The sequence below is a fragment of the Leopardus geoffroyi genome, chromosome C1 (genome assembly GCF_018350155.1).
Source record: "Leopardus geoffroyi isolate Oge1 chromosome C1, O.geoffroyi_Oge1_pat1.0, whole genome shotgun sequence".
Classification (NCBI taxonomy): Eukaryota; Metazoa; Chordata; class Mammalia; order Carnivora; family Felidae; genus Leopardus; species Leopardus geoffroyi.
Window position 1 is genome coordinate 202,943,478 of NC_059328.1, and position 27,458 is coordinate 202,970,935.

The window sequence follows — 27,458 nt, forward strand, 5'->3', positions numbered from 1 at the left end:
AACATAGAGACCAGTTTAGAAGGTACTCCAACAATCCCGGCAAGAGATGATGGTGGCTCTGATCAGCTGGTGGCAACAGGTCAGATCCTGGATGTACTCTGAAGGAAGAGCTGAAAGGATTTCCTGACACATGAGATGCAGGGGTGCAAGAGAAAGAGAAGAGTTAAGAAATACACCACCCTTTTGGGCTGATAAACCCTACGTATGGAACTGTTACTACTGAGATAGGGAAGACCGCAGAAGGTTTTATAGAGAATATTAAGTACTTAGTTTTATATAATTTAAGTTCTTTGAATGCAGAATTCTTCATATTCAATATTACTATATTGAAATACCTTATAACTGAAAACAAGCCAAATTAAACTACAACAGCTTAAAAAAATAAGTACTTTTGGCAAACTGGCCACACTAACTTACAGCAAGATGTATCAGAGGCTAAACAATGATAATTACAATCTGAGGTGCATGCAGTCTTCCTTCAGCCAAAAACTATTTTGTGTTTAAAGAATGCTCTTGGGGCACCTGGGTGGCTCAGTCAGTTAAGCCTCCAACTTCAGCTCAGGTCATGATCTCAAGGTTCGTGGGTTCGAGCCCTGCTTTCAGGCTCTGTGCTGACAGCTCAGAGCTTGGAGCCTGCTTCGGATTTTGTCTCCCTCTCTCTCTACCCCTCTCCTGCTTGCACTCCATCTCCCTCTCTCTCAAAAACTAAATAAACATTAAAAAAACTGGAAAAAAAAAAAAAAGAATAGTCTTAAAGAAAAAATCCTAATAAAGCAACTAAAGCAAGGCCTTCAAGGAAGTAGTACCACAGCGGTTGTGGCCTCATAGAGCCTTTCTGCCTCCCAGACTTGCCACATTCTTGGGCCACTGTTCAGCCTGGCCACCTGGCGTGTCTACATCCCATGAAATATGTCACTTCATGCATGGTGCACACACCCCAAGTGTATACCCAACATCTGGATGCTGCACAAGCGAAGTGCCTGATTGCTGCCATTGGCACAGTGCAGTAGCCACTGCTCTGATATGACTTCTTTCTTCTTGTGCTACCTGGAGCCATTTCTATCAGAGGCAACTGAAATTCTCCTATGAAAAGAAGTTTGGTTGGCACCCTCACAATTAAATGATACAATCACAAATAATCATCAAATTTTTTTTTCTTTAACTTGAACAGATTTTGTATGGAAGTGCATTAGAAGAAAGAGAAAGATGACTGGCTACCATATTATTAACTGCTGGTGGGCCTTCCAGTTTGTAAAAAGAGATGGGCTGTATTTATAAGACCTGGACTTTTTCTTTTAAAATAATTTATCCACTGGGGGTAAAAGACTGAAGAAATTACGATGGCAAGAAATGTCACACATACTAGTAATATAAATTATCTGTATAGTGTCCATCTGAATGTTCAAAATTCTAACCCAAATTACTGGAATGTTATAGCTGGAAGAGACCTCATGAACAGTCTATGAAAAACAGAGATATGGAAGACAGAATGGATAATGGGCAGCCAATATATGGGTGTTGAGTATTTCTTTTTTTTTTTTTTTTATGTTTATTTATTTACTTTTGAGAGAGACAGAGAGAAAGGGAGGGAGGGAGCACTTGTGTGCATGCATGCACGTGCATGAGCAGTGGAGGGGCCGAGAGCGGGGGAGAGAGAGAATCCCAAGCAGGCTCTGCACTGTCAGTGCAGAGCTCGATGCAGGGCACACTCATGAGATCATGAGTGAGATCATGACCTCAGCTGAAATCAAGTCAGATGCTTTAACCCACTGAGCCACCTAGGTGCCCCAGGTATTGACTATTTCTAAAGAAAACTTCAAAACAAATGGAAGAGAAGCACTATTTAAAGAATAGTTTCCTTGAGTCGAAGAAAATCCCAAATCTTCAGATGAAAAAGCTGTATCACGTTTAAGGGAAAATTAAACAAAATATTTAGATGCAAACTTGTGAAACTGAATTTCAAAAATAAAGAACACCACGGGTTTTCAGAAGAAAAACATCACCCACAAAATCAGGTTTCTCCCAAATGTCACAGAGTAATAGGATATGATGGATGGGAAAGTGTATATAAGATATTAAGGGGGAAAGGTTATGTGTGATTCAATAGTTCTGTATTAAGTCATGTGCGAAAGCCACAAAACTAATTCTTACCTATATAGAAGAATTCCACTCTCTCTGAAAAACATTCAGAGATATACTATCAATAACTAGGAAACTAATCAAAATAGAACCTTTTGACGTGAAGTGCAAGGTACAGAAGTCCTGACAGTGAGCATGGAAATTAATTAAATGTAGAAAGTCTGAATAATGAATGGAAAATGGTTAAAAACCACTGCAAAAGTTAAAATAATTCAAATTCTGATCCTGTAAAAAAAAAAAAAAAATCCCATTTTTAATACAAACAATTTGGTTTAATAAAATAAGCAACTAATAAGAGGGAGTCTTTCCAGGGAAAAAGAACAAGTACTCCCAGAGTACTCAGTATTCCACACAAAGATTAAAAAAAAAAAAAACAACCAAAACCAAACTTACAGATCAAAATTAAGTGCTTAGTCAGCACTAAAGCACATGACAAAATAGTCCAGTTCTCCTTAGTTCTCACCCTACAAAGCATTTTTACAGAAGATAAAGACACTGAAAAGAGATGTTTGGTAGAATCTATGCATTTATGTGTCCTTATGACATAGAAAGGAAGAATTAAAACCTTCTCAAAGAATTTTAATCACCTGCCATAAAGAATTAAAAAGGCAAAGAGTTTTCCTAGAGACTACTTACGCTTTACAGATGATGGAGTGCTGAACCTCAAATTCCAAGTTAGTAATAACAGGGCAAGTGTATACCCTGGTAGCTGAAATATCTGATGAAGTTTCTTCTCCAGGAACAGGTTCAGTCTTCCAAGTTTTATTTAACTTTTCCATGTCCTCTTTCAGCTGGTCTAAGCACTGACTTAAAAATTCATGAGCATCCTAAGAAGGCACAGTATCTTTAATTATAAGATCAAAGCCTTTCTTGTCACAAAAATAGCTTGCTAACATTGTGATTTATACAACTAAAGCATTTGGATGTTAATTAACACAAAAAAGGTCAGATTTATTCTAACAATTTGGGGGTACATATTTTGTGAATAACAATAAATGACGGATTTTATAACTACCAGGGGGACTAGCATGAATAAATAAATGAATCACTCCTACTTTAAGAAAAAGTATGTTAGCTTTTGTAGCTAAAATAGCCCAAGTTTCCGTAATGGCAAACGATATCTGTATTATTAAAATACGATAAAATACACGGAAGAGTCATATTAAACCTTACCCTAAGTCCTCAGGTTTTACAACCTGTGATGAACACATGTACACAAATCTCATTTTAAAATAAAAATCAGGTAACACACTGAAATCATCTCAATTTCCCTTATCTCTAAAGTGTTTAAAAACAATGAGTACTCACATTCTGCATATAACCAGAGAATCTCTCTGCTGTGGCTGAAATGGCATTTTTAACCTTCTTGAGTAAATCTTTTTTGGTCTCTGAATTACAGATATCTTTTTTAACAAGCAAGTGTGCAAAGCGTCTGTTAAAACAAGAGACAAATTTAGTGAAGTTTTACAAAAGTTTGGATAGCATGATATCTGAAAGACTATTACCAATAAAACTTTGAACTTTAACATTTATTTTTGAGAGACAGAGCGTGAGTGGGGGAGGGGCAGAGAGGGAGACACAGAATCCCAAGCAGGCTCCAGGCTTTGAGCTGTCAGCACAGAGCCCGACACGGGGAGCTCAAACCCACGAACTGTGAGATCATGACCTGAGTCGAAGTCAGATGCTCAACTGACAGCAACCCACGTGCCCCTAAAACTTTAAGCTTTAAGTGTCTAAGGCACATAAAATTTTAAGTGTCTGCAACTGTTCTTCTATAATTAATAAGGTAAATGTTTATTTAGTAAATATGTAACAATTACCTGATAAGTGCATTGAGTGGAATTTTCTTCCATGGGATACCTTGCTTAAGCAAGTCATTTGCAAATGATTGGAGTGAAAACAGAGATTGTAAAATAGCATTCATATAGCAGGTATTTCCCAAATTGGAGAAGCTGAAAATGAAAAAAAAAACAACAATAATGCTTTTGAAGACAATAGTAGTTCCTGACATATGTTCATTAAAGCAGGGGTTCTCCACTACAGCATGCTTCAGAATCACATAGAGGGCTTGTTAAAATACATATTGCTAAGCCCTGTAGGTCTAAACAGAGAGGGTGCAAAACTGCATTTCTAACAAGATTCCAGTTGATGCTGATGCTGCTGGTCTGAGGACCATACTCTGAGAACCACTGCATTATAAGATTATAACAAGTAAAACTGTACATTTTCAAATGAATGTTAAAAAGAACTGGGGACTTATTCAAAGAGTTATCTGTTCTTATTTATAATTTTAATTTTTCATTGAGATATAACTTACTCATTACTCTTCAGGATATGCCCAGAAGTAGAACTGCTAGATCACAGGATATATGTATTTGGCTTTAATGGGTATTGCCAAACATATTCTAAAGCACATATATATTTTTTTTTAATTTTTTTTTTCAACGTTTATTTATTTTTGGGACAGAGAGAGACAGAGCATGAACGGGGGAGGGGCAGAGAGAGAGGGAGACACAGAATCGGAAACAGGCTCCAGGCTCTGAGCCATCAGCCCAGAGCCCGACGCGGGGCTCGAACTCACGGACCGCGAGATCGTGACCTGGCTGAAGTCGGACGCTTAACCGACTGCGCCACCCAGGCGCCCCTAAAGCACATATTTTTAAAAAAAACTTCTATTTGAAAATATTCCCAAACTGTCAGAAAAGCTGCACAAGAATATTCTTTATCCAGATTCATCAACTATTAACCTTTTGCACTATATGCTTTGCCATTTAATGCATCTCTCTCTGTATTTATGACGCGTGTGAGAGTAAGTTGCATAAATCGTAACTCTTAAGCCCTATATACTTCAGGGTGTATTTCATAAGAACATTCTCTTATATAACCAAGGCAGAGTTACCAGCATTATAAAATTGAATGCCGATATATTCTTATCTAACATACTTCAATCCAATTTTGCCAACTGGCCCAATATGTTTATAGCATCCGCCCCCTGACCCCTGGGCTAAGCACAAGATTCAGTCCAGAATAGGATGATGCATTTAGTACTCGTGTCTCTTCAGTTTTGTTTGTTTGTTTTTTTTAATCCAGAGTACTTCTTCAGCTTTCTCTTTCACGACATTGACATTTGTGAAGAATACATCCTCCCCCCCATCACTATTTTTTTTTTTTAATGGACTGTTCTTCATGTTGGGTTTGTTATTTCTTCATGAGATTCAGCCCAGGCTGGAAAAACACAGTGACATATAGTGATAATGTCTCCTTCCAAGAGTATCACATTCAGAGGTACATGATATTACTGTACTATTCATTGGTGATGTCAATTTTGAATACCCTGAAGAACTTCTACTTCAGACTATGAGAAAGTATCAGGGTCTGGAATTATCCTACCACCATAAACAATGGGGGGAAAAAAGGACAAAATATTGGACAACAGGCAGCACAGGACTGTGACTCTTATGAGAAGGGAAGCAGTGTGAATCCTACCATTATGCAGGGTTTCTGGCTGCAGGCAATTTGTGAACTGCAGTCCAGGGAGGCGTACCCAAACAGAGCCCAGGAATTAAGCTGAACTGAGTTGAAACAAATCAGAGTTTGATAGGCTGAGATTGCTTAGATTTCTGGGACAGAGTACCTGAGGGGAGGGAGCTGTGCAAAGGAAAAGCTCCAGAAATAGGCACAGTCTGTTGAGTATTCAGCTAAATACCAACCTGTGCATGTTTAGGGTGAAACCCTGTGACACCAGGCAAGAACTTCAAGGAAAAGAATGATTATTGGGGATTTTTTTTTTTCTAATGTTTACTTTTGACACAGAGAGAGAGAGAGAGAGAGAGAGAGAGACAGACAGAGAGAGAAAGAGCATGAGTGGGGGAGGGGCAGAGAGAGAGGGAGACACAGAATCTGAAGCAGGCTCCAGGCTCTGAGTTGGCAGCACAGAGCCCGACGCAGGGCTCGAACCCACAGACCACGAGATCATGACCTGGGCCGAAGTCGACGCTCAACCGACTGAGCCACCCAGGCGCCCCATGGGGAACTATTAGCAGAATAATTTCCAGAGCTCTTGCAGGACCCAGAATTGGTTGAATTCCAACCAGAGGAGAGAGATCTAGATGAACTCAGAGGGCATTAGCAGAAATACCAGAAGACCCATGCTTTAGGAAATGAATTACATTAGCCTTAGAATAAAGTCTACTCTAGGTTTAACACCAAAGAGCTTAAACAAAAGTCTCAGAATAATCAAACCCAAGTTGCAGGTATTAAAATAGCTATTATAAATGTACTTTTTTTTCACATTTTTAAAAATTTTTTTGAGAGACAGAGAGAGACAGACAGACAGATAGAGTGCAAGTAGGGGAGGGGCAGAGAGAGGGAGTCACAGAATCCAAAGCAGATTCTAGGCTCTGAGCTCTCAGCAGAGCCTGAAGCAGGGCTCAAGCTCACAAACTGCGAGATCATGACCTGAGCCGAAGTTGGATGCTTAACCAACTGAGCCACCCAGGTGTCCCGCTATTATAAATATACTTTAGAGGTGCCTGGGTGGCTTGGTCGGTTAAGCGTCTGACCCTTGATCTTGGCTCAGGTCTTGACCTCACGGTTTGTGGGTTCAAGCCCCACATCGGGCTCTGTGCTGACAGCGTGGAGCCTGTGATTCTCTCCCTCTCCCTCTCTCTCTGTCCTTCCCCTTTCATGCTGTCTTTCTCTCTTTCTCAAGTTAAATAAACTTAAAAAAAAATACTTCATGTGATCACAGGTGCAGAGAAAAACATAAATATAAGAGGAAAGAAATGAAAAATATAAATAAGCCCCAAACTAATTTTAGAGATAAAAAACACAATAAATGAAAATATTATTGAATAAGATTAATAGCAGATTAGACACTAAAGGAAATACCACTGAACCTGAAGACACAGCAACTTAAAACATATTTAAATATAGTATTATATTCCAATTTAAATAAAATATAATTTTATTTTTTTTATTTTTAAAAATTTTTTTTTCAACGTTTATTTATTTATTTTTGGGACAGAGAGAGACAGAGCATGAATGGGGGAGGGGCAGAGAGAGAGGGAGACACAGAATCGGAAACAGGCTCCAGGCTCCGAGCCATCAGCCCAGAGCCTGACGCGGGGCTCGAACTCACGGACCGCGTGATCGTGACCTGGCTGAAGTCGGACGCTTAACCGACTGCGCCACCCAGGCGCCCCAATAAAATATAATTTTACGCATTCTATTTTATATATTTTAAAAATATTTTATGTATACGTATAAGCAAACATGTATATTTTTATTTCTTTTGTAAAAACAGAAGATAGATGGAATGCTATACGGTATATACTTAGTAACTTGTTTTTTTTAATTTACTAACACATACTTCGTTATTTTCATGTTTCTTTTTTAAATTTATTATTATTATTATTTTTCATTTTTAGAGAGAGAGTGAGTGAGTAGGGAAGAAGGACAGAAGGAGCGAATCTTAAACAGACTCCACCCTCAGCAGGGAGCCTGACTTGGGGGCTCAATCCCCACAATGCTGGGATCATGACCTGAGCTGAAATGGAGTCAGATGCTCAACCAATTGAGCCACCCAGCCACCCCGGGTTTCTTGTTTACCACTACTAGGTGTGAAACAGTATTTCATTTTGGCTATGAGTTTATATACCTTCTTCAACTTTTTACACTTTTTTTTCATAGCTACACAATTCTCCTTTGTTTCTAGAAATCTATCCATTTCATCTAGTCACCTAATTTATTGATGTAATCATAGAATGGTCTTAAAATCCTTTTTATTTTGGTAAGATTGGTAGTAATGTACCCACTTGTGTTTCCGATTTTAGTTATGTGAGTCTTCTATTTTCGTCAGTTTAAAGGTTTGTTGATTTTCTTGATCTTCTCAAAGAAAAACTTTTGGTTTGGACGACTGTCTCTTGTTTTTCTATTCTTTATTCATGTCTTCTCTAATCTTTATTATTCTCTTCCTCCTGCTAGCTTTGGGTTTAGTTTGCTCTTCTTGAGCTAGTTCTTTAAGGTGTAAAGTTAGATCATTGATTTGAGGTCATTTTTTAAAATATCATGAGAAAATATACATAAAACTTACCATTTAACCATTTTATACATTTTTTTAAAAAGCAAACTCTATGCTGAACGTAGGGCTCAAACTCACGACCCAGAAGTCAAGAGTTGCAGGCTTTGCCGACTGGGCCAGCCAGGCACCCCACCATTTAACCATTTGAAGGTATACAGTTCAGATGCCTTAAGTACACTCATGCTGTGGTGCAACTATTACCACCATCTATCTCCAGAACTATACTGTTTTCCACAGTAGCTGCACTATTTTACATTCCCACCAGCAAAGTATAATGGGTTCTAATTTTTCTACAGCCTCACCAATGTTTCTTTTTTAATGTAAGTGTTTCCTGCTATAAATTTCCCTCTGGGTACTGCTTTTGCGGCATCCCGTTAATTTTGGTATGCTGCCAGGGCTTTCATTCATCTTTAAGTATTTTTAAATTTCCCTTGTGATTTCTTCTTTGACTTCATTAGTTAAGAGTGTGTTGTTTAATTTCCACATATTTCCGGTTTTCCATCTGTAACTGATTTCCAGCTTCATTCTACTGTGGTTGAAGAAGATACTTTATATGATTTCAAACTTTTAAAATGGAAACTTACTTTGTGGTGTAACACATGGTCTGTCCCAGAGAATGTTTCATGTGCATTTGAAAAGAAAATATATTCTGTCGTTGATGGGCAGAATGTTCTATATATGTCCCATACATCTAGGCAGTTTATAGTGTTGGTCAAATCACATGTTTTCCTTAGTGATTTTTCTGTCTATATGCCCTATCCATTACTGAAACTGGAGTATTGATGATATTTAGCTATTATTTTATAATGTTTATTCTCTTTGGCTTATTATTTATTTAAAAAAAATTTTAATGCTCATTTTTGAGAGAGAGAGTGAGCAGGGAGGGGCAAAGAGAGAGGGAGACACAGAATCTTAAGAAGGCTCCAGGCTCTGAGCTGTCAGCACAGAGCACGATGCGGGCCTAAAACCCACAAACCATGTGATCATGACCTGAGTCGAAGCTGGTAGCTCAACTGACTGAGCCACCCAGGCGCCCCTCTCTAAAGTTTATTTAAAAATTTTGTCTATTAAGTCCAATGTCTATGTTTCCTTAGCAATAGTTTCCATTAATTTCTTCTACCAATGGGCCATACTTTCTTATTTCTTTGCATGTTTTTAAGTTTTATGCTGAACATTTTGAATATTATACTAATTATGGAAACTGGATTCTTATCTCTCCTCAGAATTTGTTTTTGTTATTTACTGTAGCTACGTGTTTAGTGAGTTTTCTAAACTCTTTTTGTAAAGTCTGTGATTATTTGTCATGTGTGGTCCCTGAAGTCGCTGTTCCTTTGGCTTGTGTCCAGCTAATGTTCTGACAGATTTCCTTGAAATCTGGAGGAGAGAAAGTGAAGAAAAAAAGGAGAAAGAGGGAAGAAGGAAAAGAAGTAGAAGAAACAACAAAATGAAAAAACTTCTCCCAGGCTTTGAAGATTGGCATTATGCTGGGGCACACTTTGAATGCTTATCTGGGTCATTTATAAACTCTGTGTCAGCCTTAACTGCCAGCTTGCACTGATCTTACAGACTGGCCAGAAGTGAAAGCTTCATGTCTTCTTAGGTCTTTTCTGAGCATGAGTCTTGGGCATGTGCATGTTTTTCAAAATTCCTCAGCATACACAGGAGTTTTAAAAAGTCCCAATTTCCTATCATTTTTATTTTTAATTAATTTTTTAATAAAAAAATTTTTTTAAGTTTATTTACTTTGAGAGACAGAGAGAGCACAAGCAGAAGAGGGGCAGAGAGAGAGAGAATTCCAAGCAGGCTCTGCACTGTCAGTGTGGGGCCTCATGCGGGGCTTGAAATCACTAACCTCGAGATCATGACCTGAGCCGAAGTCAGAAGCTCAACTGATTGAGCTGCCCAGGTGCCCCCTATAATTTTTTTTTTTAATGTTTTTTTTTTGAGAGAGAGAGAGAGAGAGAGCGCGCGCGCGCGGGGAAGGGGCAGAGAGAGAGAGAGAGAGAGAGAGAGAGAGACAGAGTGTGAGTGGGGAAGGGGGAGAGAGAGAGAGAGAGAGAGAGAGAGAATCTGAAGCAGATTCCAGGATCCGAGCTGCCAGCACAGAGCCCAACGTGGGGCTCGAAGTCACAAACCATGAGATCATGACCTAAGCTGAAGTTGGATGCTTAACTGACTGAGCCACCCAGGCACCCCGGCCCTGATCATTTTTTAAATTGCCTTTTTCTTGATTTAGTGTTTGCTTGATTGCTGTAAACCTCTGTTTTCCACAGAGTTCTGACAAAGTTGATTCTGACAGTTTTGCTTGATTTTTCAATGGCTTTGTGAAGCAACAGAACGTGGGACCTCCACCACCTTATTGAGATCTTCTTCCCCTGTCAAGTTTTTAAATTCTTTGTATTTTAGAAAGATCAGCACGATATTTATGATACATGTTGCAAATATTTGCTCCAATTTTTCTTAGTTTATGCTTTTGGCCATGAAAATTCTAATTTTTTTAATGTTTATTTTTGAGTGAGAGAGAGGGAGAGAGAGGGAGGGAGGGAGGGAGATTATAAGCAGGGAAGGAGCAGAGAGAGGGAGACAGAAGATCTGAAGTGGACTCCGTGCTGATAGCAGAGAGCCTAATGTGGGAGCTTGAACTCACGAACCACAGATGGTGACCTGAGCTGAAGTCAGATGCTTAATGGACTGAGCCACTCAGGGGCCCCAAATGTAATTTTTATGTACACAAATTTATCAATCTTCTACTGAATCTTGATTTTGAGTCACAGTTACAAGCCTTTCCCTACACTAAAATTATAAAGAAATTCACTCCCAGTTTCTTTTAGTATTTAAAGTTTCATTTTTAAGGGTGCCTGGGTGGCTTCAGTCGGTTGAACATCCGACTCGGCTCAGGTCATAATCTCACTGTTAGTGGGTTTGAGCCCCATGTTGGGCTTTGCACTGATAGCATAGAGCCTGCTTCAGATTCTCTGTCTCCCTCTCTCTCTGTCCTTCCCCAGCTTGTGCCCTAGCCCTCTCAAACATTAAAAAGTTTTTAAAAAGTTCCATTTTTAAAATTGAGGACTCTAATATTCAATTTATTCTTGTGTACAGTTGAGATGAATCTAACTATATTTTTCAAAATAGCCATATAGATATGTCAACCCCATTTATTAAAAGAAAAATACTTCTTGTCCCTGGACTTTCTATTCTGTTCCACTGACCTGTCTATTCATGTATCAGTACTAAGCTATTTTATTTTAGTTTAAAAAACCACTTTTTTAAATGTTTATTTATTTCTGAGAGAGAGAGAGAGAGGGACAGAGTCTGAGCAGGGGAGGGGCAGAGAAAGAGGGAGGCACAGAATCCGAAGCAGGCTCCAGGCTCCGCACTGTCAGCAAGCACCCGACGCGGGGCCCAAACTCACAAACTGTAAGATCATGACCCGAGCTGATGTAGGACACTTAACCGACTGAGCCACCCAGGTGCCCCAATACTGAGCTATTTTAATCATACGGACTTTATAATATTACAAATATAGTAAGACTATTCCCCCCTTTATTTCTTCCCAGTATTTTCCTAACTTTCTGTGTTTTTCCATATCAACCTTTTTTTTAAAAGTAGGCTTCATACCCAGTGTGGAGCCCAATGTGGGGCTTGAACTCATGACTCTGAGATCAAGACCTGAGTGGAGATCAAGAGTCAGACTCAACCAGCTGAGCCACCCAAGCGCCTCTCCATATGAACCTCTGCACACAAAAACATCAACTAGCCTAGCTCCATAAAAAAGCTTTTCAGTCTTTTTATTTGGATCACATTAAACTTACAAATCATTTTAGGGAGAACCATATCTTGATCATGCTAGGATGTCCCCCACCCCAAGAACATGGATGTTTCACATGTATTTAAGTTTATTTTATATCTTTTTGAAGCATTTTATAGTTTCCTTCATTCAATTTTAAGTAACTCTTGCTAAGTTTCTTTCCATGTATACACATACATACACACACACACACACAAAACCTTTTTTTGTTGCTACTGTACATGGGGCCTTCTGTTCCATTATCTTCCATCTGATTATCTGTATTAATATACCAAATTGTTCTGTATGTTAATTTCCAATCCTGCTCTCTGCCTAAGGCTTTGAGTTAGTTTCACCATGGTTTATAGGTCTTTCTTTTCCAATGCTTATTGTCTCTATTTCCTTTCTCTTGTGTAACTGTATTGGTTAGTACTTCCAATACAAAATTAAATAGAAATATAAATAGCAGGCATCCTTAATTTTTTCCTTACTAAACACTGGTTTTAAAAGTGAGGTATAGGGGCGCCTGGGTGGCGCAGTCGGTTAAGCATCCGACTTCAGCCAGGTCACGATCTCGCAGTCCGTGAGTTCGAGCCCCGCGTCAGGCTCTGGGCTGATGGCTCAGAGCCTGGAGCCTGTTTCCGATTCTGTGTCTCCCTCTCTCTCTGCCCCTCCGCCGTTCATGCTCTGTCTCTCTCTGTCCCAAAAATAAATAAACGTTGAAAAAAAAAATTTAAAAAAAAAAAAAAGTGAGGTATATATTTATTTATTTTTAATTTTATTTTTAATGTTTTTATTTATTTTTGAGACAGAGAGAGACAGAGCATGAGCAGGGGAGGGGCAGAGAGAGAGGAAGACACAGAATCCGAAGCAGGCTCCAGGCTCTGAGCTGTCAGCACAGAGCCTGACGCGGGGCTCGAACCCACGAGCTGTTGAGATCATGACCTGAGCTGAAGTTGGATGCCCAACTGACTGAGCCACCCAGGCGCCCCAAAAGTGAGGTATATATTTAATCAGGTTAAGGAAGTATTCACTGATTCTTATGTTTTCAAGTGTTTTTATCAGAAATGAGTGTTATATTTTGTCAAAGATTTTTTCGGTATCAACAAAGAAAGTCATATGATTTTTTCTTTGGCCTAGTAGTACAGTAAATTATAATAATAGGTTTCCTAATCTCAAACTATCTTGCAATCTTGGTATGAACTTGTTCAGTCACAGTTTATTATTTTCTTAATGTGATACTGGAATAGAAATATGTCAGTATTTAACTTAAGGTTTCTTGCATCAGTATTCATAAATGATACTGGTTTGTAACTTTTTGTGTGTACTACTTGAACAAACACATACAGTAAAACCTTGGATTGTGAGTAACTTGTTCTGCGAGTGTTCCAGAAGAGCGAACGTTTCTGATAAATTTTAACTTGATAAATGAACGATGTCTTGCAATATGAGTGGTATGTGATGCCGAATGTCACATGATCACAGTTGAGCTAATGGTTCTCTCTCTCTCTCTCTCTCTCTCACACACACACACACACACACACACACACACACACACCGCGGGATTGTGGGTGATTGTCCCCCATGCTCAGATGCTCAGATTCAGGCCCTGGTGTTTGGCAGAAATCAGTGATTTCAGTGATTTTTCAGAATGTTGGAAGGTGCCCACAACTGGCACTCGTGTATTTTTTGTCATATCAAAGCACCTATGGACAGTCCTTTGCTTTTCCATACAAGAGTAAGCTCAGGAATGCTTTGCTTCATTCTAGGTCAGGCTGTCTGCGGATATAGATCCTTTCCTCTGCAGCCTTATTGCCAGTTACATTAAATACAGTATATGAAAAGAGTTTATTAATACTGTACTGCAGTCAACATCTGTTACTGAAAGTTGTCCTACACAACAGTCCTCCTCTCTCTTATCTCCCTCACGCCAGCCACGAAAGTTTTCAAAGATAAGTGCAGGTTAATTTATTTTTCTTTATATTTTGTATTTTCTTTATTATTTTGTATTACAGTAATCATTTTTTTAAGTTTATTCATTTATTTTGCGAGAGACGGAAATCATGGGTGGGGTAGGGGCAGGGAAAAAGAGGGAGAGAGTGAGAATCCCAAGCAGGCTCTGTCAGCACGGAGTCTGATGTGGGGATTGAACTCACGAACCATGAGATCATGACCTGAGTTGAAATCAAAGTCGGACACGTAACCAACTGAGCCACTCAGGTGCCCCTATTTAGACTTTTTTATAGTGCCATTAACTCTTACTTCTTAAGCTTTTTCTTTTACTATCTAGTCTGTCCATTTTAAAAGGCAACCTTTGACTCATACCTATTACCTCTGACACAATTATTTTATTCTTTTTCTTTTCTCTCCCTTTCCATTTCCTTTCAGATGCAATCATACTCCTTTGACAGAAGACGTAATGTTTATATACCATCTTTCCATGTGTTCCCACCATTGTTTTAGTCTTAGCTCTACAACCAAATACATGAAAGTTCATCACTTATCTCTTGTCAATGTCTCCCTTGTCACCTCTTGGTTGGATGAAGCTCACACTCTGCAGATTCCTCATGAAGAGCATATGTATGTACACAGTTTTTGGAGTTCTTCCACTTCAAAGCTTATTTTCTCTAGCCTGCATACTTGGCTGTTTGGATTGGCACAATCTTTGTGCATCCTTTCTTTCCTCAAGTTTCTTCAAAATTTTGTTCTTTTCTTGTCTTGTTTTGAATGATGACTTGAGAAGTCTGGTATCGGTCTTCTCTTGCCCTTGCAAATAATTTCATCCTTTTGACTCAAGCACTGAGGATTTCTCCGTATCTTTAAAGTCTAATAAAACTTAATCTAAAGTCTAACAGTTTTCTTATCTTTGAAGTCTAGACTGTTAGACTCTAGTGGGACCTTCCTTGCCTGTTTCCGAGTTCAACTCTTTCTCCCTGATTGTTTATTATTTACTTACTTATTTACTTATTTATCTCTGATTGTTCATACTTCTCCATCTCATCTCCACTCCCCCTTGGGTGGTTCTTCTGTTTTCCTTCAAAGCCCCTTATTAAATTTTCATGTAAACTTATTTTCCCTTGGGGACCTTTAATTTAGCCTTTTGATATGATGTCTTTCTTCTTTTTTCGGAGCGTAAGCAACTGCCATTTCTTCCTGTTTGCCCATTTTGATTTAGGTTTGAATTCCTGATCCATGGTGTTTTTTTCATTCCTTCAAATGCTTGTCTAAGGACATTTAATTCAGTTTTGGGTGCTATACAACAGTTTTCTCATGGTTCACGGTGATTGCAGGGGTACAATTTTTTTTGGTCTAAATATTTTGAATCATGTTTTTTTTTCCTTATAATTTTGTATGGCAGTGGCCTGCTTTTTACATTCCTGTTCATTTCACGGACAGGGTTCCTAAGTATACCTTCTTCTGTTAGTTTAGGAAAAAGCCGTTTCTTTAACGGAAGATGGCAGTGGTGGTAGAAGACAAGGCAGGGTTGGCATGTCTTGTTTGCCCTTTATTTCAGCACAACTCATAATTTTTCTCTCATTTTTTTCTTTTGCTTCTAAACCAAGTCTCCAGGTTTGGATGATTCCTTCCCCACAAGTAATGCTTCTTTGAGACTGTTACTTCTGACACCAATTACTTTCAAGTTCCTTTCCTGTAACCAGAGCTGTGAACTACCAAGATCCAGACTTACATTCAGTACTTCAGCAGATGGCATCTGAATTTCTCTAACAGTGATTTTTTTTTTCCTATGCTTCATCTAAGCTTTCTACCGCCTATATATTTTTGTTTCATGGAATCTCTAAAGCCTCCTATCCCCAACTCAGCACTCACAGGCTTAAAGCAGTAGAAAATAACACTACTGGCATTTGGTTTGCTTCTCTACCCAGAAGGTAGTTTGAAGGTGATAGTATTCTTTCTCTCCTAGTAATGCTAATGGTTATGTGTGCTTTTCTTTGCATTACTCATTCATTTTATATTTTTTTGAGGATTTGCAAGGAACAATGGAATTAGGTGGCCTCCTTTAACCTCTAGATCTGGCAGTTTTCCACTGTTTGTTGTTGTTTTTTAATTTTTTAACATTTATTCATTTTTGAGAGACACAGAGAGACAGAGCGTGAATGGGGGAAGGGCAGAGAAACAGGGAGACACAGAATCTGAAGCAGGATCCAAGCTCTGAGCTGTCAGCACAGAGCCCGACGTGGGGCTTGAACTCACCAACTGTGAGATCATGACCTGAGCCGATGTCAGACACTTAACCGACTGAGCCACCCAGGCACCGCTGTTGTTGTTGTTTTTAAGGAGTCCTTAGTCCTGAGTACTTAGCCTACTTGAAACCCTACAGTCTAATTCATGAAACAACTCCGAAAAAAATAAAGCTATATTCCTAGAGATGGGTATAGGTATATACCAAAATTAAAGAAACACTAGAAGTAGACAGGAAGTCTGGAGCATCAACAGTGGGTAACTCATGAGAATTTCAAAGGACTCTGGAGGAAGCAAATGACAGAGACCAGAAATGGAAACAAAGACCAGAAAACAAAGACCGCATAAGAGGAGACAATAAGAAAATGAGACAAATATGATGAAGATAGAGACAAGATCTGGATAAAAAATGGTCACAAGAGGGGACAGGTATGACTAATATAACAAGAATGTTGTCTAGTAAGGAGAAAGCAGGATAATAATTTGAGGCAGACCAAAAATTTGGTGAAAAAAGCACAGGGAAAAAAAAGCTCAGAGAAAAGGAACAGGAAAACAGAGAAGAAAGTGAAATGTCTTCACTGTAAATTCTATATTATTATCTGCTATGACATGGAGCATATAAATCACTATGGATAAGCCAAATTGGGAGATGCCACTCATTCAAGTAAAAAGATTACCTTAAAGCAGGTACAAAAGCAATAATTTGAACAACACTGAAAACAAACTGGTAGATGTGAGGAGAGCAGTTTGGTAAGAATAATAAAAAAATTTCAAAACTTCAAAATTGTAGTCTTAACAAAAATACACTTCCAAAAATTTATACTAAAGTTCCAATAAATATTAAAAAGATATGCATGAGAATCTTCATTCTAGCCTAGATGGTAATGGGAAAAAAGGGAAACCTAAATGTACACTAACATGGTTAAAGGTTATGTCATAATATAGGAGGAAGCCCATGATTAGTATGGAGTGAAAAAAAATCAAGGGACAGAGAAGTAATAGAGCACAGGGGTTAAGAATGCAAGTGGAGCCCAACTGATGAAGTTTACTACTGCTGTACCACTGACTGTATCACCTTGAGAAAGTTAGTTACCTTATCTAAGCCTTAGTTACTTCATTTGTAAAAACCGATTTTTTTTTTTTTAAGTTTATTTATTTCGAGAGAGTGTGAGACCACCTGTGCCAGTGGGGGGGAGGGGGGCGGGGGGGAGGGAAGAGAGAAGAATCCTAAGCAAGCTCTGTGCTGTCAGTGCAGAGCCCAATGAGGGGCTCGATCCCACAAACCATGCATGAGATTATGATCTGAGCCGAAATCAAGAGTCAGATACTTAACCAACTGAGCCACCCAGGCACCTCTAAATGCAGATATTTCATACATCTATCTCACAGAGCTGCTATGAGAATTTAAAGAAAAAAAATCTATTTAAACACTTAGTACACAGTATTTGGCATGTAACAAATACTTAAGGTAAGAGCGCTACAATTATTATTAGTTATTATATTGTGATCTCTCTCTCCTTTTAAATTTATTTTGAGAGAGAGTGCATGTGCAAGCAGGGGAGGGGCAGAGAGAGAGGGAGAAAGAATCCCAAGCTGGCTCTGGGAGCTGTCAGCACAGAGGCAGAGCCTGACACAGAGCTCGATCTCACGACCGTGATAATCATGACTTGAGCCAAAAGCAAGAGTTGGATGCTCAACCAACTGAGCCACCCAGGCGCCCCTATGATCTCCTTTTTATGTGTTTAATAAAACTCTAAGCATAAAGAGGCTGGGGAGCATATAAATAAAATTTAGTGCTGAAATATCTCAGCAGAAGGATGAAGTGCATGTGATTAGAAAATACACTTTTTTTGCCTTATGATTAGTATGTTATACGTATGAATTTTTTTCAAAGTTCAAGAACAGGAGATCAGATAATGGCCTGATATATCATTACTAATGGATATGATAAATCTTTAATAAGGGAGTATATATTTTCAAACTGTAATTAATATGACTCCTTTCATTCTTTTTTACACCAAGCAATATATACTTTAATCACTTTACAAAAAGAAAGTAAAATACAAGGAATTTACTTACCCCTGCAGTTGCTGCTGTTGGTGAGAGGAAAGGGGCACTCTTGGTTTGTTCCAGCCAGCATAATCCTGATTACACCTCAGCTTTTTGACAGAAAGAGGAGCTGGCTGTGGAAGAAACCCCAAACTTCTTTTGGCAGAGGGAGTTTGGCTTGAAACATTAGTCCTATAAAAAAGAACAGACAATGAGGAAAGCAAAACAATTTTGAATATTATTTTCCCCCCTAGAAGATTCAGAGCAGTCAATGTCTGAAAAAAAAAAATCCTAAATTTGGGGAAATATCCATAATGATGATCACTTGGAAAAAATTCCACAAATGTAAATTAGCAAGTCTGTCAATAGCTGAAGAAGCCTGTGACACTGTACCTACTTAACCTATAATCAAAATAATCCAAGTTAATGGCTTGAAAAAAACTATAATACAGTTTTACTTTACTATTTACTTTTATTCACTTAATAGATATATTAGTTTACCCAGTCTTGAAAACATTTAGGCAGTTAACTTTTTCCACTACTGCAAATAATGACACAACAAATATTCTTACCCAGTTTCCTGGAGAACTTCCTTTAGTTTATATGCTTAGAAGCGAAAATGTTAGGAATAAGTATTTTCAATTTTAATTTTTAGTCTTCTGAAATCTTGTCACTGTTTTCCCAAAAGGCTGTACCAATTTCTATTTTCACTAATAGTGAATTTCTATTTCTTCACATGGTCTCCATCACATTAACGAGTGAAACATGATCTCATCGTTATTTTGCACATCCTTCTGATTACTACTGAGGTTGAACGTATTTTTATAATTGTTCTTCTCTGAACTGCTTTTGCGTACCCTTTGTTTTATATGGGGTTCTTAATGATTTGCAGTTTTTTAAATATTCCACATTCTAATTCTTTTTTTTTTTAACGTTTATTTATTTTTGAGACAGAGAGAGACAGAGCATGAACAGGGGAGGGGCAGAGAGAGGGAGACACAGAATCTGAAACAGGCTCCAGGCTCTGAGCTGTCAGCACAGAGCCCGATGTGGGGCTCGAACTCACGGACCGTGAAATCATTACCTGAGCCGAAGTCAGCTGCTTAACCGACTGAGCCACCCAGGCGCCCCTCTGATTCTTTATCATATATTCTAAGTGTCAAGCTTTGACATAATCAAATTTATCAATCTTTTGTAGTTTCATATTTTTTTCTTTCATAACTGAGTTTTTATTGGTTGTTCTGAGGATCAGTACAGACACTTCAATTTGTATACAATTCTTAATGTATATACCAAAAATCTAAAAAATCATGTAGCTGTGATTCTTTTCTAAAAGTCATTCCAGTGACCTTCCAGCTTAAAATTTGGAGGCAAATTTCCCTTAACAGTATATCAAGCACCAATATCTTCAAATGTTGATACGCTGTTACATTAAGTCCTATTAACTCACAATATCATATACACTACATACTTAAATTTTGAATCCTATAAAAGCTCATTAACAAAGTTACTAAGAAAACTAGACTACTATGACCAAGAAGTTACAGAGTACACAATTCTGACAGGGAGAGCCAAGATCAAGGAGTGGTTTTCTTTAGGAAATAATTCCACCAAAGACAACATGGGAATAAAAGTAATTTTAAAATGTTCAAGCAGTGCCTGGATGGCTCAGTCGATTAAGTGTCCAACTTCAGTTCAGGTCATGATCTGGCGGTTCCTGAGTTTGAGCCCCGCGTCGGGCTCTGTGCTGACAGCTCAGAGCCTGGAGCCTGCTTCAGATTCTGTGTTTCCCTCTGTCTCCCTGCCCCTCCCCTGCTCGCACTCTGTCTCCCTCTCTCTCAAAAATAAATGTTAAAAAAAAAAAATTAAATAAATAAATAAAATGGTCAAGACAGGGGTGCCTGGGTGGCTCAGTTGGTTAAGGGACCAACTCTTGATTTTCGCTCAGGTCATGATCTCACGGTTTGTGAGATTGAGTCCCACATCAGGCTCTGCACTGAGAGCATTGGAGCCTGCTTAGGATTCCCTCTCTCCCGCTCTCTCCCTCTGCCCCTCCCCTATTCTCACACTCTCATTCTCTCTCTCAAAATAAACATTAAAAAAACCGTTCAAGATCTATTAAAGGCATATCTGACTCCAAACTGCTATTTAGTATGCTTGGTATTATAGTATATAAAAACTACCCCACCTATGGAATGTTAAACTCACACCCAAGACAATCAAAGCCTCTCAAATTTAATATCCTATTATTTTCTGGTTGTACCAAAAAATAAACAACCAGCAAATTATTTTACCTCTTAGAAAAAAGCATTTATACTTTAAAAATGGGATGAGATGGGATTCCCTCCGTCTTAAAAATATTTCCAGAGGTACTAAAAAACTTACATTTACAAAACAGTTGATAAAAATATTCCTCTGGATTATACAAGAAGGGAGACAGGGATCACTGATAAGACATGGTAATGATACTAATACAGACTTGGCTTCTTTCTCTCCTGCTTCGTCAGAGGCTGGACTCTCATTTTTATTTTCTCCATTTTCTGCAGGTAAGTCTTTTGTTTCTTGGTTAGCCACTTCAGCCTGTTTTCCCTTTGCTGCACTTTTTTGTCTGAAGACTTATCCTTTCCTCCCTCTTTGGCTTCGTTTCCACTTTTGCAGGAGCAGGTTTCTCCTCCTTTGCTGCCCCCAGTGTGAAGCTGACCTTCCTCTGGGTATCATGGCAGTGGGCCATGGCACACCGAGAGCCTTCGTGAAGCTGGGCTGCCTGGCTACTGTGCTATTAATTTTATAAGTCTATAATTTAAGGTCACAGAAATATTTTCCTATTATTTTCTCCGAAAAGTCTTAACTCTTATTTTCTTCCTATTTAGGTCTTTAATCTGCCTAGACTTTTTTTTTTTTTTTTTTTTTTTTTTAAGGATTTTAAGTAATCTCTACACCCAATGTGGGACTTTAACTCACAAACTCCAAGATCAAGGGTCATGTGCTCTACTGACTGAGCCAGCAAGGTGCCCCTACCCTAAAATCCATCATTACCTTTCCATCAGTTGTATCTCTTACGATGCATTCCTAAACACTGTAGCTTGAATAATGCAAGGTGTATTTGTTTCCATCCTTTGGCTCTCAGCCTTTTTTCATCTATGTTGTAGTTGTTTCTTTTAAATAGTATATAGATTATTTTTCTTCCTTTAATATCCAGTCTTTTTTTAAAAAAAAAATTTTTTTTTTCAACGTTTATTTTTTTTTGGGACAGAGAGAGACAGAGCATGAACGGGGGAGGGGCAGAGAGAGGGAGACACAGAATCGGAAACAGGCTCCAGGCTCTGAGCCATCAGCCCAGAGCCTGACGCGGGGCTTGAACTCCCGGACCGCGAGATCGTGACCTGGCTGAAGTCGGACGCTTAACCGACTGCGCCACCCAGGCGCCCCAATATCCAGTCTTTTTTAACAACGGTTAAAACAGTTTGTATTTATATTTAATGTCATGACTGATTCGGACTAATAACTTTTAATTTCCATATGCTAATTCTATCACCTATTTATGAACTTTTCTCCTCCATAAAGGCTGAATTTTCCTGCTTTTTTGTATGCCTAGTAAGTTTTCTTTGATTCCAGACACTGAGAATTTTTTAAGAGAGAAAGAGCATGTGCGAGTGGGGTAAGCAGGGCTTGGTAGGGAGAGAGGGAAAGACTCTTAAGGATGCTCTGTGCCCAGTGCAGAGCCCAATGTGGGGCTCGATCTCACGACCCTGAGATCATGACCCAAGCCAAAATCAAGAATCAGAATGTCACCCAGGTGCCCCTGAATATTTTTGGTTTTTATAAACATTCTTGAATTTTGCTCTGGGATGTAATTAGGTTACCTGGAAACAGTAAGATCTTTTTGGGTCTTGTTTTTAAGGTTTGTTATGTGGGAACAGAGCAGCAATTAGTCCAGGGATGGTTTTCCTCACAAATGAGGCAAGGCCTTTCTTAGCACGCACACTGCTGCTATCAGAAACAGGAACTACCTCTAACTTTAGGTGAACTCCAAGTATTATTCCCTTAGATGCTTGGGGTGATTCTTTTCTAGGCCTTGGCTAGTTTCCTCACCTGAAAAATTGATCAGCAGTCAACTGAATACTCAAGGGGAACCCTCTGCAGATCTCTGCAATTCTTTCTCTGTGCAGCTATCCTCTCTGCTCGTCTGCTCTGTGAATTCCAGATGTCTTGACCTCCCAGGACTCCTAGCTTCATTTCCTCAACTCAGGAAGAGCACAGAGCTCTGACTGGTTCCCCCTCCTTGTGTGGCAGCCTGAGAGCTTTCTCCACGAAGCAAGGTAGGGCAGTCATAAGGCTAACTTCATTTGTTTCCCAACTTTCATGGATCACTGTCTTTCACTGCCTCATGTCCAATGTCATGTCCATACTGTTTCATATATTTTGCCCAAGTTCTCAGTTGTTTCATGACAGAAGGCAAATCTGGTCCCTATAACTCCATCTTGGCCAGAAGCAGAAGTCATCTTTAACTTTTTATTATGTATAACTTAAGTTCTCAAAAGGAACTTAAAATGTTTTAATTTCCCTATATTCTTCCCTACTCTATTTCTCTTTAGTGTCTAAAATTTTATTAATTTTTTGCTTTCAATTCTATTGTCGCCTCATTTTATAAAAACTACCGAACTGTATTTAGATGTACAGAATAACCCTGAAAGAATATTAGCAATAGTAGTTGCCTCTGGAAAGATAAAATAAACAACTAGGAATTAGAAAAGAAAGGGAGATTTACTTTTCACTGTTTGCACCCTGTAACTTCTGGAGTTTCTACCATACACATTTAGTATACAAATGAATAAATTGTAAATGTATTTAGATTTTTAAATATGGTTTTATAATTTTTTGCTCAGGTATTTATTTTCACTCCTTCAATTTGCTTCTTGCTGAATTGTCTCTGTATATCTAAAAACAGCATTACTTGTCTGCATTTTTTTTAATGTTTTTAAATTGTGTTTATTTTGAGAGAGAGTGCGAGTGTGCACAAGTGGGGGAGGGGCAGAGAGAAAGGTAGAGAGAATCCCAAGCAGGCTCTGCACTGTTAGTGCAGAGCCCAACACGGAGCTCGATCTCACAAACTGTGACATCATGACCTGAGGCGAAATCAAGAGTTGGGCTCTTAACCAGCCAAGCCACCCAGTTGCCCCATCTGCATTCTTGAATTATAATTTAGCTGGGTAGAGAATTCTTTGATGCTATTACTCCAGTGTCTTCTGTTTCTATTGTTACTAATGTCCATCTCCTTTCCTTTTATAAATGATGTAATTCCTTCAAGTAGCTTTTAAAATTTCATCTTTTTTTTTTTTTTTTTTTTTTTTTTCCAGTGTCTGCTGTTTGGCATTTGTTGAAGCTTTTCAATGTGTGGACTTTCATCACTTTCATCCATTCTTCTTTGGCAAATTCCTTGTCTTTATTTTCCTCAGTCTTTTTTTCTCCAAAATGCTACTGAGATGTGGAGGATAGACCAATGGAGCCCAACATAAGTCTCTTCATTTGATTTACATTTACCAACTTCTTTCTGTGCTACATTCCACAATCCCACATTCTTGACATGTTTAATAGCTGCCTCACTGTGGGCCTTTAATCTGCATGGGACTTTATGTTAGAGATTCAGAATTCTTGCCCCAGTGCAGGCAACACTAAAACAGACACCAATCACTAAAATTCCCATTTCTGTGTATTTGATCTCTGCTCAGAGAGCATCAGGCAAGCAGCACATTTTTGGTTCCAAACCCAGGTAGTGCTACAAAAGTGTTTTGCCTTGGTTTATTAGCACAGAAAGCAGTTCTAGATATGTAGCTTCATATAACAAACCAAGTTCTGGCCTGGAATTATGTTCAATTCCCAATCCCGTGCTGGTTTTGAAGACCCAGACCTAAATACTTGACTCTAATCTGTGTTTTCCATGTGCCCATGGCTTCAGCCTATTTACTCAGTATTAGTTTTTTTCTCAATGATTTGGAAATTTTCACCTCATTGTTGAATTGCAGCTTTGCCTTAAAAATATTTTTTCCTTCAGTCATTCCTATGTGTAGTAAATATACACATTCTATTATCTTGAGAAGAAACTTGTACTATAATTTAGGATTTTTATTATTTTTTTTTTTAATTTTTTTTTTTTCAACGTTTATTTATTTTTGGGACAGAGAGAGACAGAGCATGAACGGGGGAGGGGCAGAGAGAGAGGGAGACACAGAATCGGAAACAGGCTCCAGGCTCTGAGCCATCAGCCCAGAGCCCGACGCGGGGCTCGAACTCCCGGACCGCGAGATCGTGACCTGGCTGAAGTCGGACGCTTAACCGACTGCGCCACCCAGGCGCCCCTATAATTTAGGATTTTTAAAAACTTGGATTCTTTTAGGATTCTTCTAATAAGCAAAAATATGTCTCTCTTTTAAATTCAAATAACTTAGTTATCACTGTAGTTATTAAGTGTCTGAAATAACCACCCAAGGCTGAATATACCTAAAGATACAGGATCAAATTCTTTACTTCACCTTGTTTTATCAAATAATCAAAAATATTTTTTACCACTTTGAATTAAATTCTACTAAAAAAACCCAAAATGTCACTTAATAGGTCATTATATAGCATATCTATTATATACCACCATTACCCACTACCCTTACCTTTTACATTTACCACTGCCCCTCCAGGCTACATTCCAAGATAGTGCCTTCTTGACAAGCACTTACCAGTTGTCTAATATATTTATAAAAATGGTCAGTAAATCTCAAAAAAAAAAAAAAAAAACTCAATCTGTATAGGATCAGCAATTAAGTTTCTGACTAGTCTTTCCCAGTAAAAAATACTAACATGCAACTTGTTTTTTAAAGAAAATGTCCTAACTTTTGGTAGTAGCTTAATACACAGGCAACGAAGGCAATTTAAAAACGTCTGAGGAGGCACCTGGGTGACTCAGCTGATTAAGTGTGTCCGACTCTTGATTTCACCTGAGGTCATGATCTCACTGCTTACTAGTGAATTCAAGCCCCCTGTCAGGCTCTGCCTCTGTGCTGACAGTGCAGCGCCTGCTTAGGATTCTCTCTCCCTCTCTCTGCCCCTCCCCTGCGTGTGTGCTCTCTCTTTCATAAATAAATAAATAAGTAAAACGCCTCAGGAGCGATCTTGATATGTTCATCACTAGGGATGATGGAAAATACACTGGTCAAGAATCTGATCACATAGTCAGTCACCACCTGTGGCCTCAGCACATTTATTCATTTGTTGAAAACATTAAAAAAAAAAAAAAAAAAGCATCTGAAAACTAAAACATTTCCAGCAGTTTTTAAAATAATTTTTTAAAAATTTATTTATTTATTTTGAGAGAGAGACAGAGAGTACGCGAATGCACACACATGCATGAGAGGGAGAGAGAACCCAAGCAGGCTCCATGCGGTCAGCACAAAGTCTGATGTGGGGCTGGAGCTCATGAACCATGAGATCATGACCCGAGCCGAAATCAAGAGTCAGATGCTCAACCAACTGAGCCACACAGGCGCCCCTCCAGAATACTTTCTAACTAAAATATCGTGAGTCATGATTCTCAGCAATTTTGTTATTTTAAATTAGGATATTCACTTAAGACCTCACAGCCTAAACCATCATTCAGTATTCTGAAAATGAGAGCTCTTCAAGTTCTTCACGAAGCATAGAGCCAACGCATACCTGTCTAGGTTAGTGCTACCAGAAGAGTAGTCCTTGGATCCAGCTCTGCTGCCATAAAACGATGATGACTGTAAAGGTAAAAGCCCTAAAAAAATGAAAAAAACAGGGAAATGTTAATTCCTAAATCAGCCAAATTCATTTAATAATAAAATTACGCATTAGGCCTGTTTATATTTAACTGTTTCTCCCCCTTTCTTTGCATCAAAGTAATATATATGCATGTTAAAAGATCAAACACTGCAGAAAGGTTATAATACCAAGAACTCTCTCTGCCCTAAAATTTTGCTTCTAATTTCTGACCAGTTTTAAAACTTAGTTTTCCTCATTTCCTTCATAATGCTAGATAATGTTTCTACTATTTCTTGCTTTATTCATTATAAGTAATATCTCCCTGTTATGAAAAATTAGCAATTTCTCCTTTACATCACTCGTTCTTGTTCTCTTCTCTCCAAGTATTGGTTGTGTTTACTTTTACTGATTAACTCTGTAACTTTAAAAATTTTTTTTTTTCAACGTTTATTTATTTTTGGGACAGAGAGAGACAGAGCATGAACAGGGGAGGGGCAGAGAGAGAGGGAGACACAGAATCGGAAACAGGCTCCAGGCTCTGAGCCATCAGCCCAGAGCCCGACGCGGGGCTCGAACTCACAGACTGTGAGATCGTGACCTGGCTGAAGTCGGACGCTTAACCGACTGCGCCACCCAGGCGCCCCTAACTCTGTAACTTTAACACACTTAAAACTTCTACATTTTGTTCCATGAACCTCATCACTCAACTACTTCATTCTTTCTCTCTCCTCCTCTTCCCCATCAACTCTTCTAAGACACACCTTAACTTCAACATTGTCAAGGTTTATTACATCTTTAAGCATTGTTTCCTAACTATAGGTTGATTATAAAAGCTGAAAACCAGTAAGTGGATGTTACAAAATATATTATTATTTCAGAGGTAAGAATTATATTGGAGATACTTCTTTCTGTAGGAGTCCAATGTCATAACCCTGAACCACTAAAAAAAAAGAACATTCCTGAAGTCCTGATCAAATGAATTCTTTTTTTTTTTTTTTAATTTTTTTTTAATGTTTATTTATTTTTGAGACAGAGAGAGACAGAGCATGAACAGGGGAGAGGGAGAGAGAGAGGGAGACACAGAATCTGAAACAGGCTCCAGGCTCTGAGCTGTCAGCACAGAGCCCGACGCGGGGCTCGAACTCACGGACCGTGAGATCATGACCCGAGCCGAAGTCCGATGCTTAACCGACCAAGCCACCCAGGCGCCCCAAATGAATTCTCTTAAACTCAACACCAGGCCATATTTTAGCTTGCTTCAATTTAATTTCCAGTTGACATAATATTCAAATCAATACCACATAGCTGATTCTCTAAGGAGTTGAGAGGATCAGAGAGATGTTAAATGTGGGAAACACTGACAACAATTCTTGGACAGCCTAACTTTTAGTTTTTGTAAAATGGGGTACAAGCTGAGCTTAAACAACTGCT

The 27,458-nt window shown here is 38.7% G+C and overlaps 1 protein-coding gene across 5 annotated transcripts in view; it reads right to left on the bottom strand.

Moving 5' to 3' along the window:
- The window catches only part of USP37 (ubiquitin specific peptidase 37), a 100,025-nt gene that overhangs the window by 41,460 nt on the left and 31,107 nt on the right, over positions 1–27,458 (bottom strand). For all 5 annotated transcript variants that reach the window (XM_045481241.1, XM_045481240.1, XM_045481238.1 and 2 more), the window contains 5 exons: positions 25,959–26,043; positions 18,288–18,449; positions 3,960–4,091; positions 3,448–3,571; positions 2,776–2,966 (listed from right to left, as the gene is read on the bottom strand). In XM_045481241.1, the coding sequence (XP_045337197.1) occupies positions 2,776–2,966; positions 3,448–3,571; positions 3,960–4,091; positions 18,288–18,449; positions 25,959–26,043 (694 nt within the window). The remainder of the gene's footprint in view (positions 1–2,775; positions 2,967–3,447; positions 3,572–3,959; positions 4,092–18,287; positions 18,450–25,958; positions 26,044–27,458) is intronic.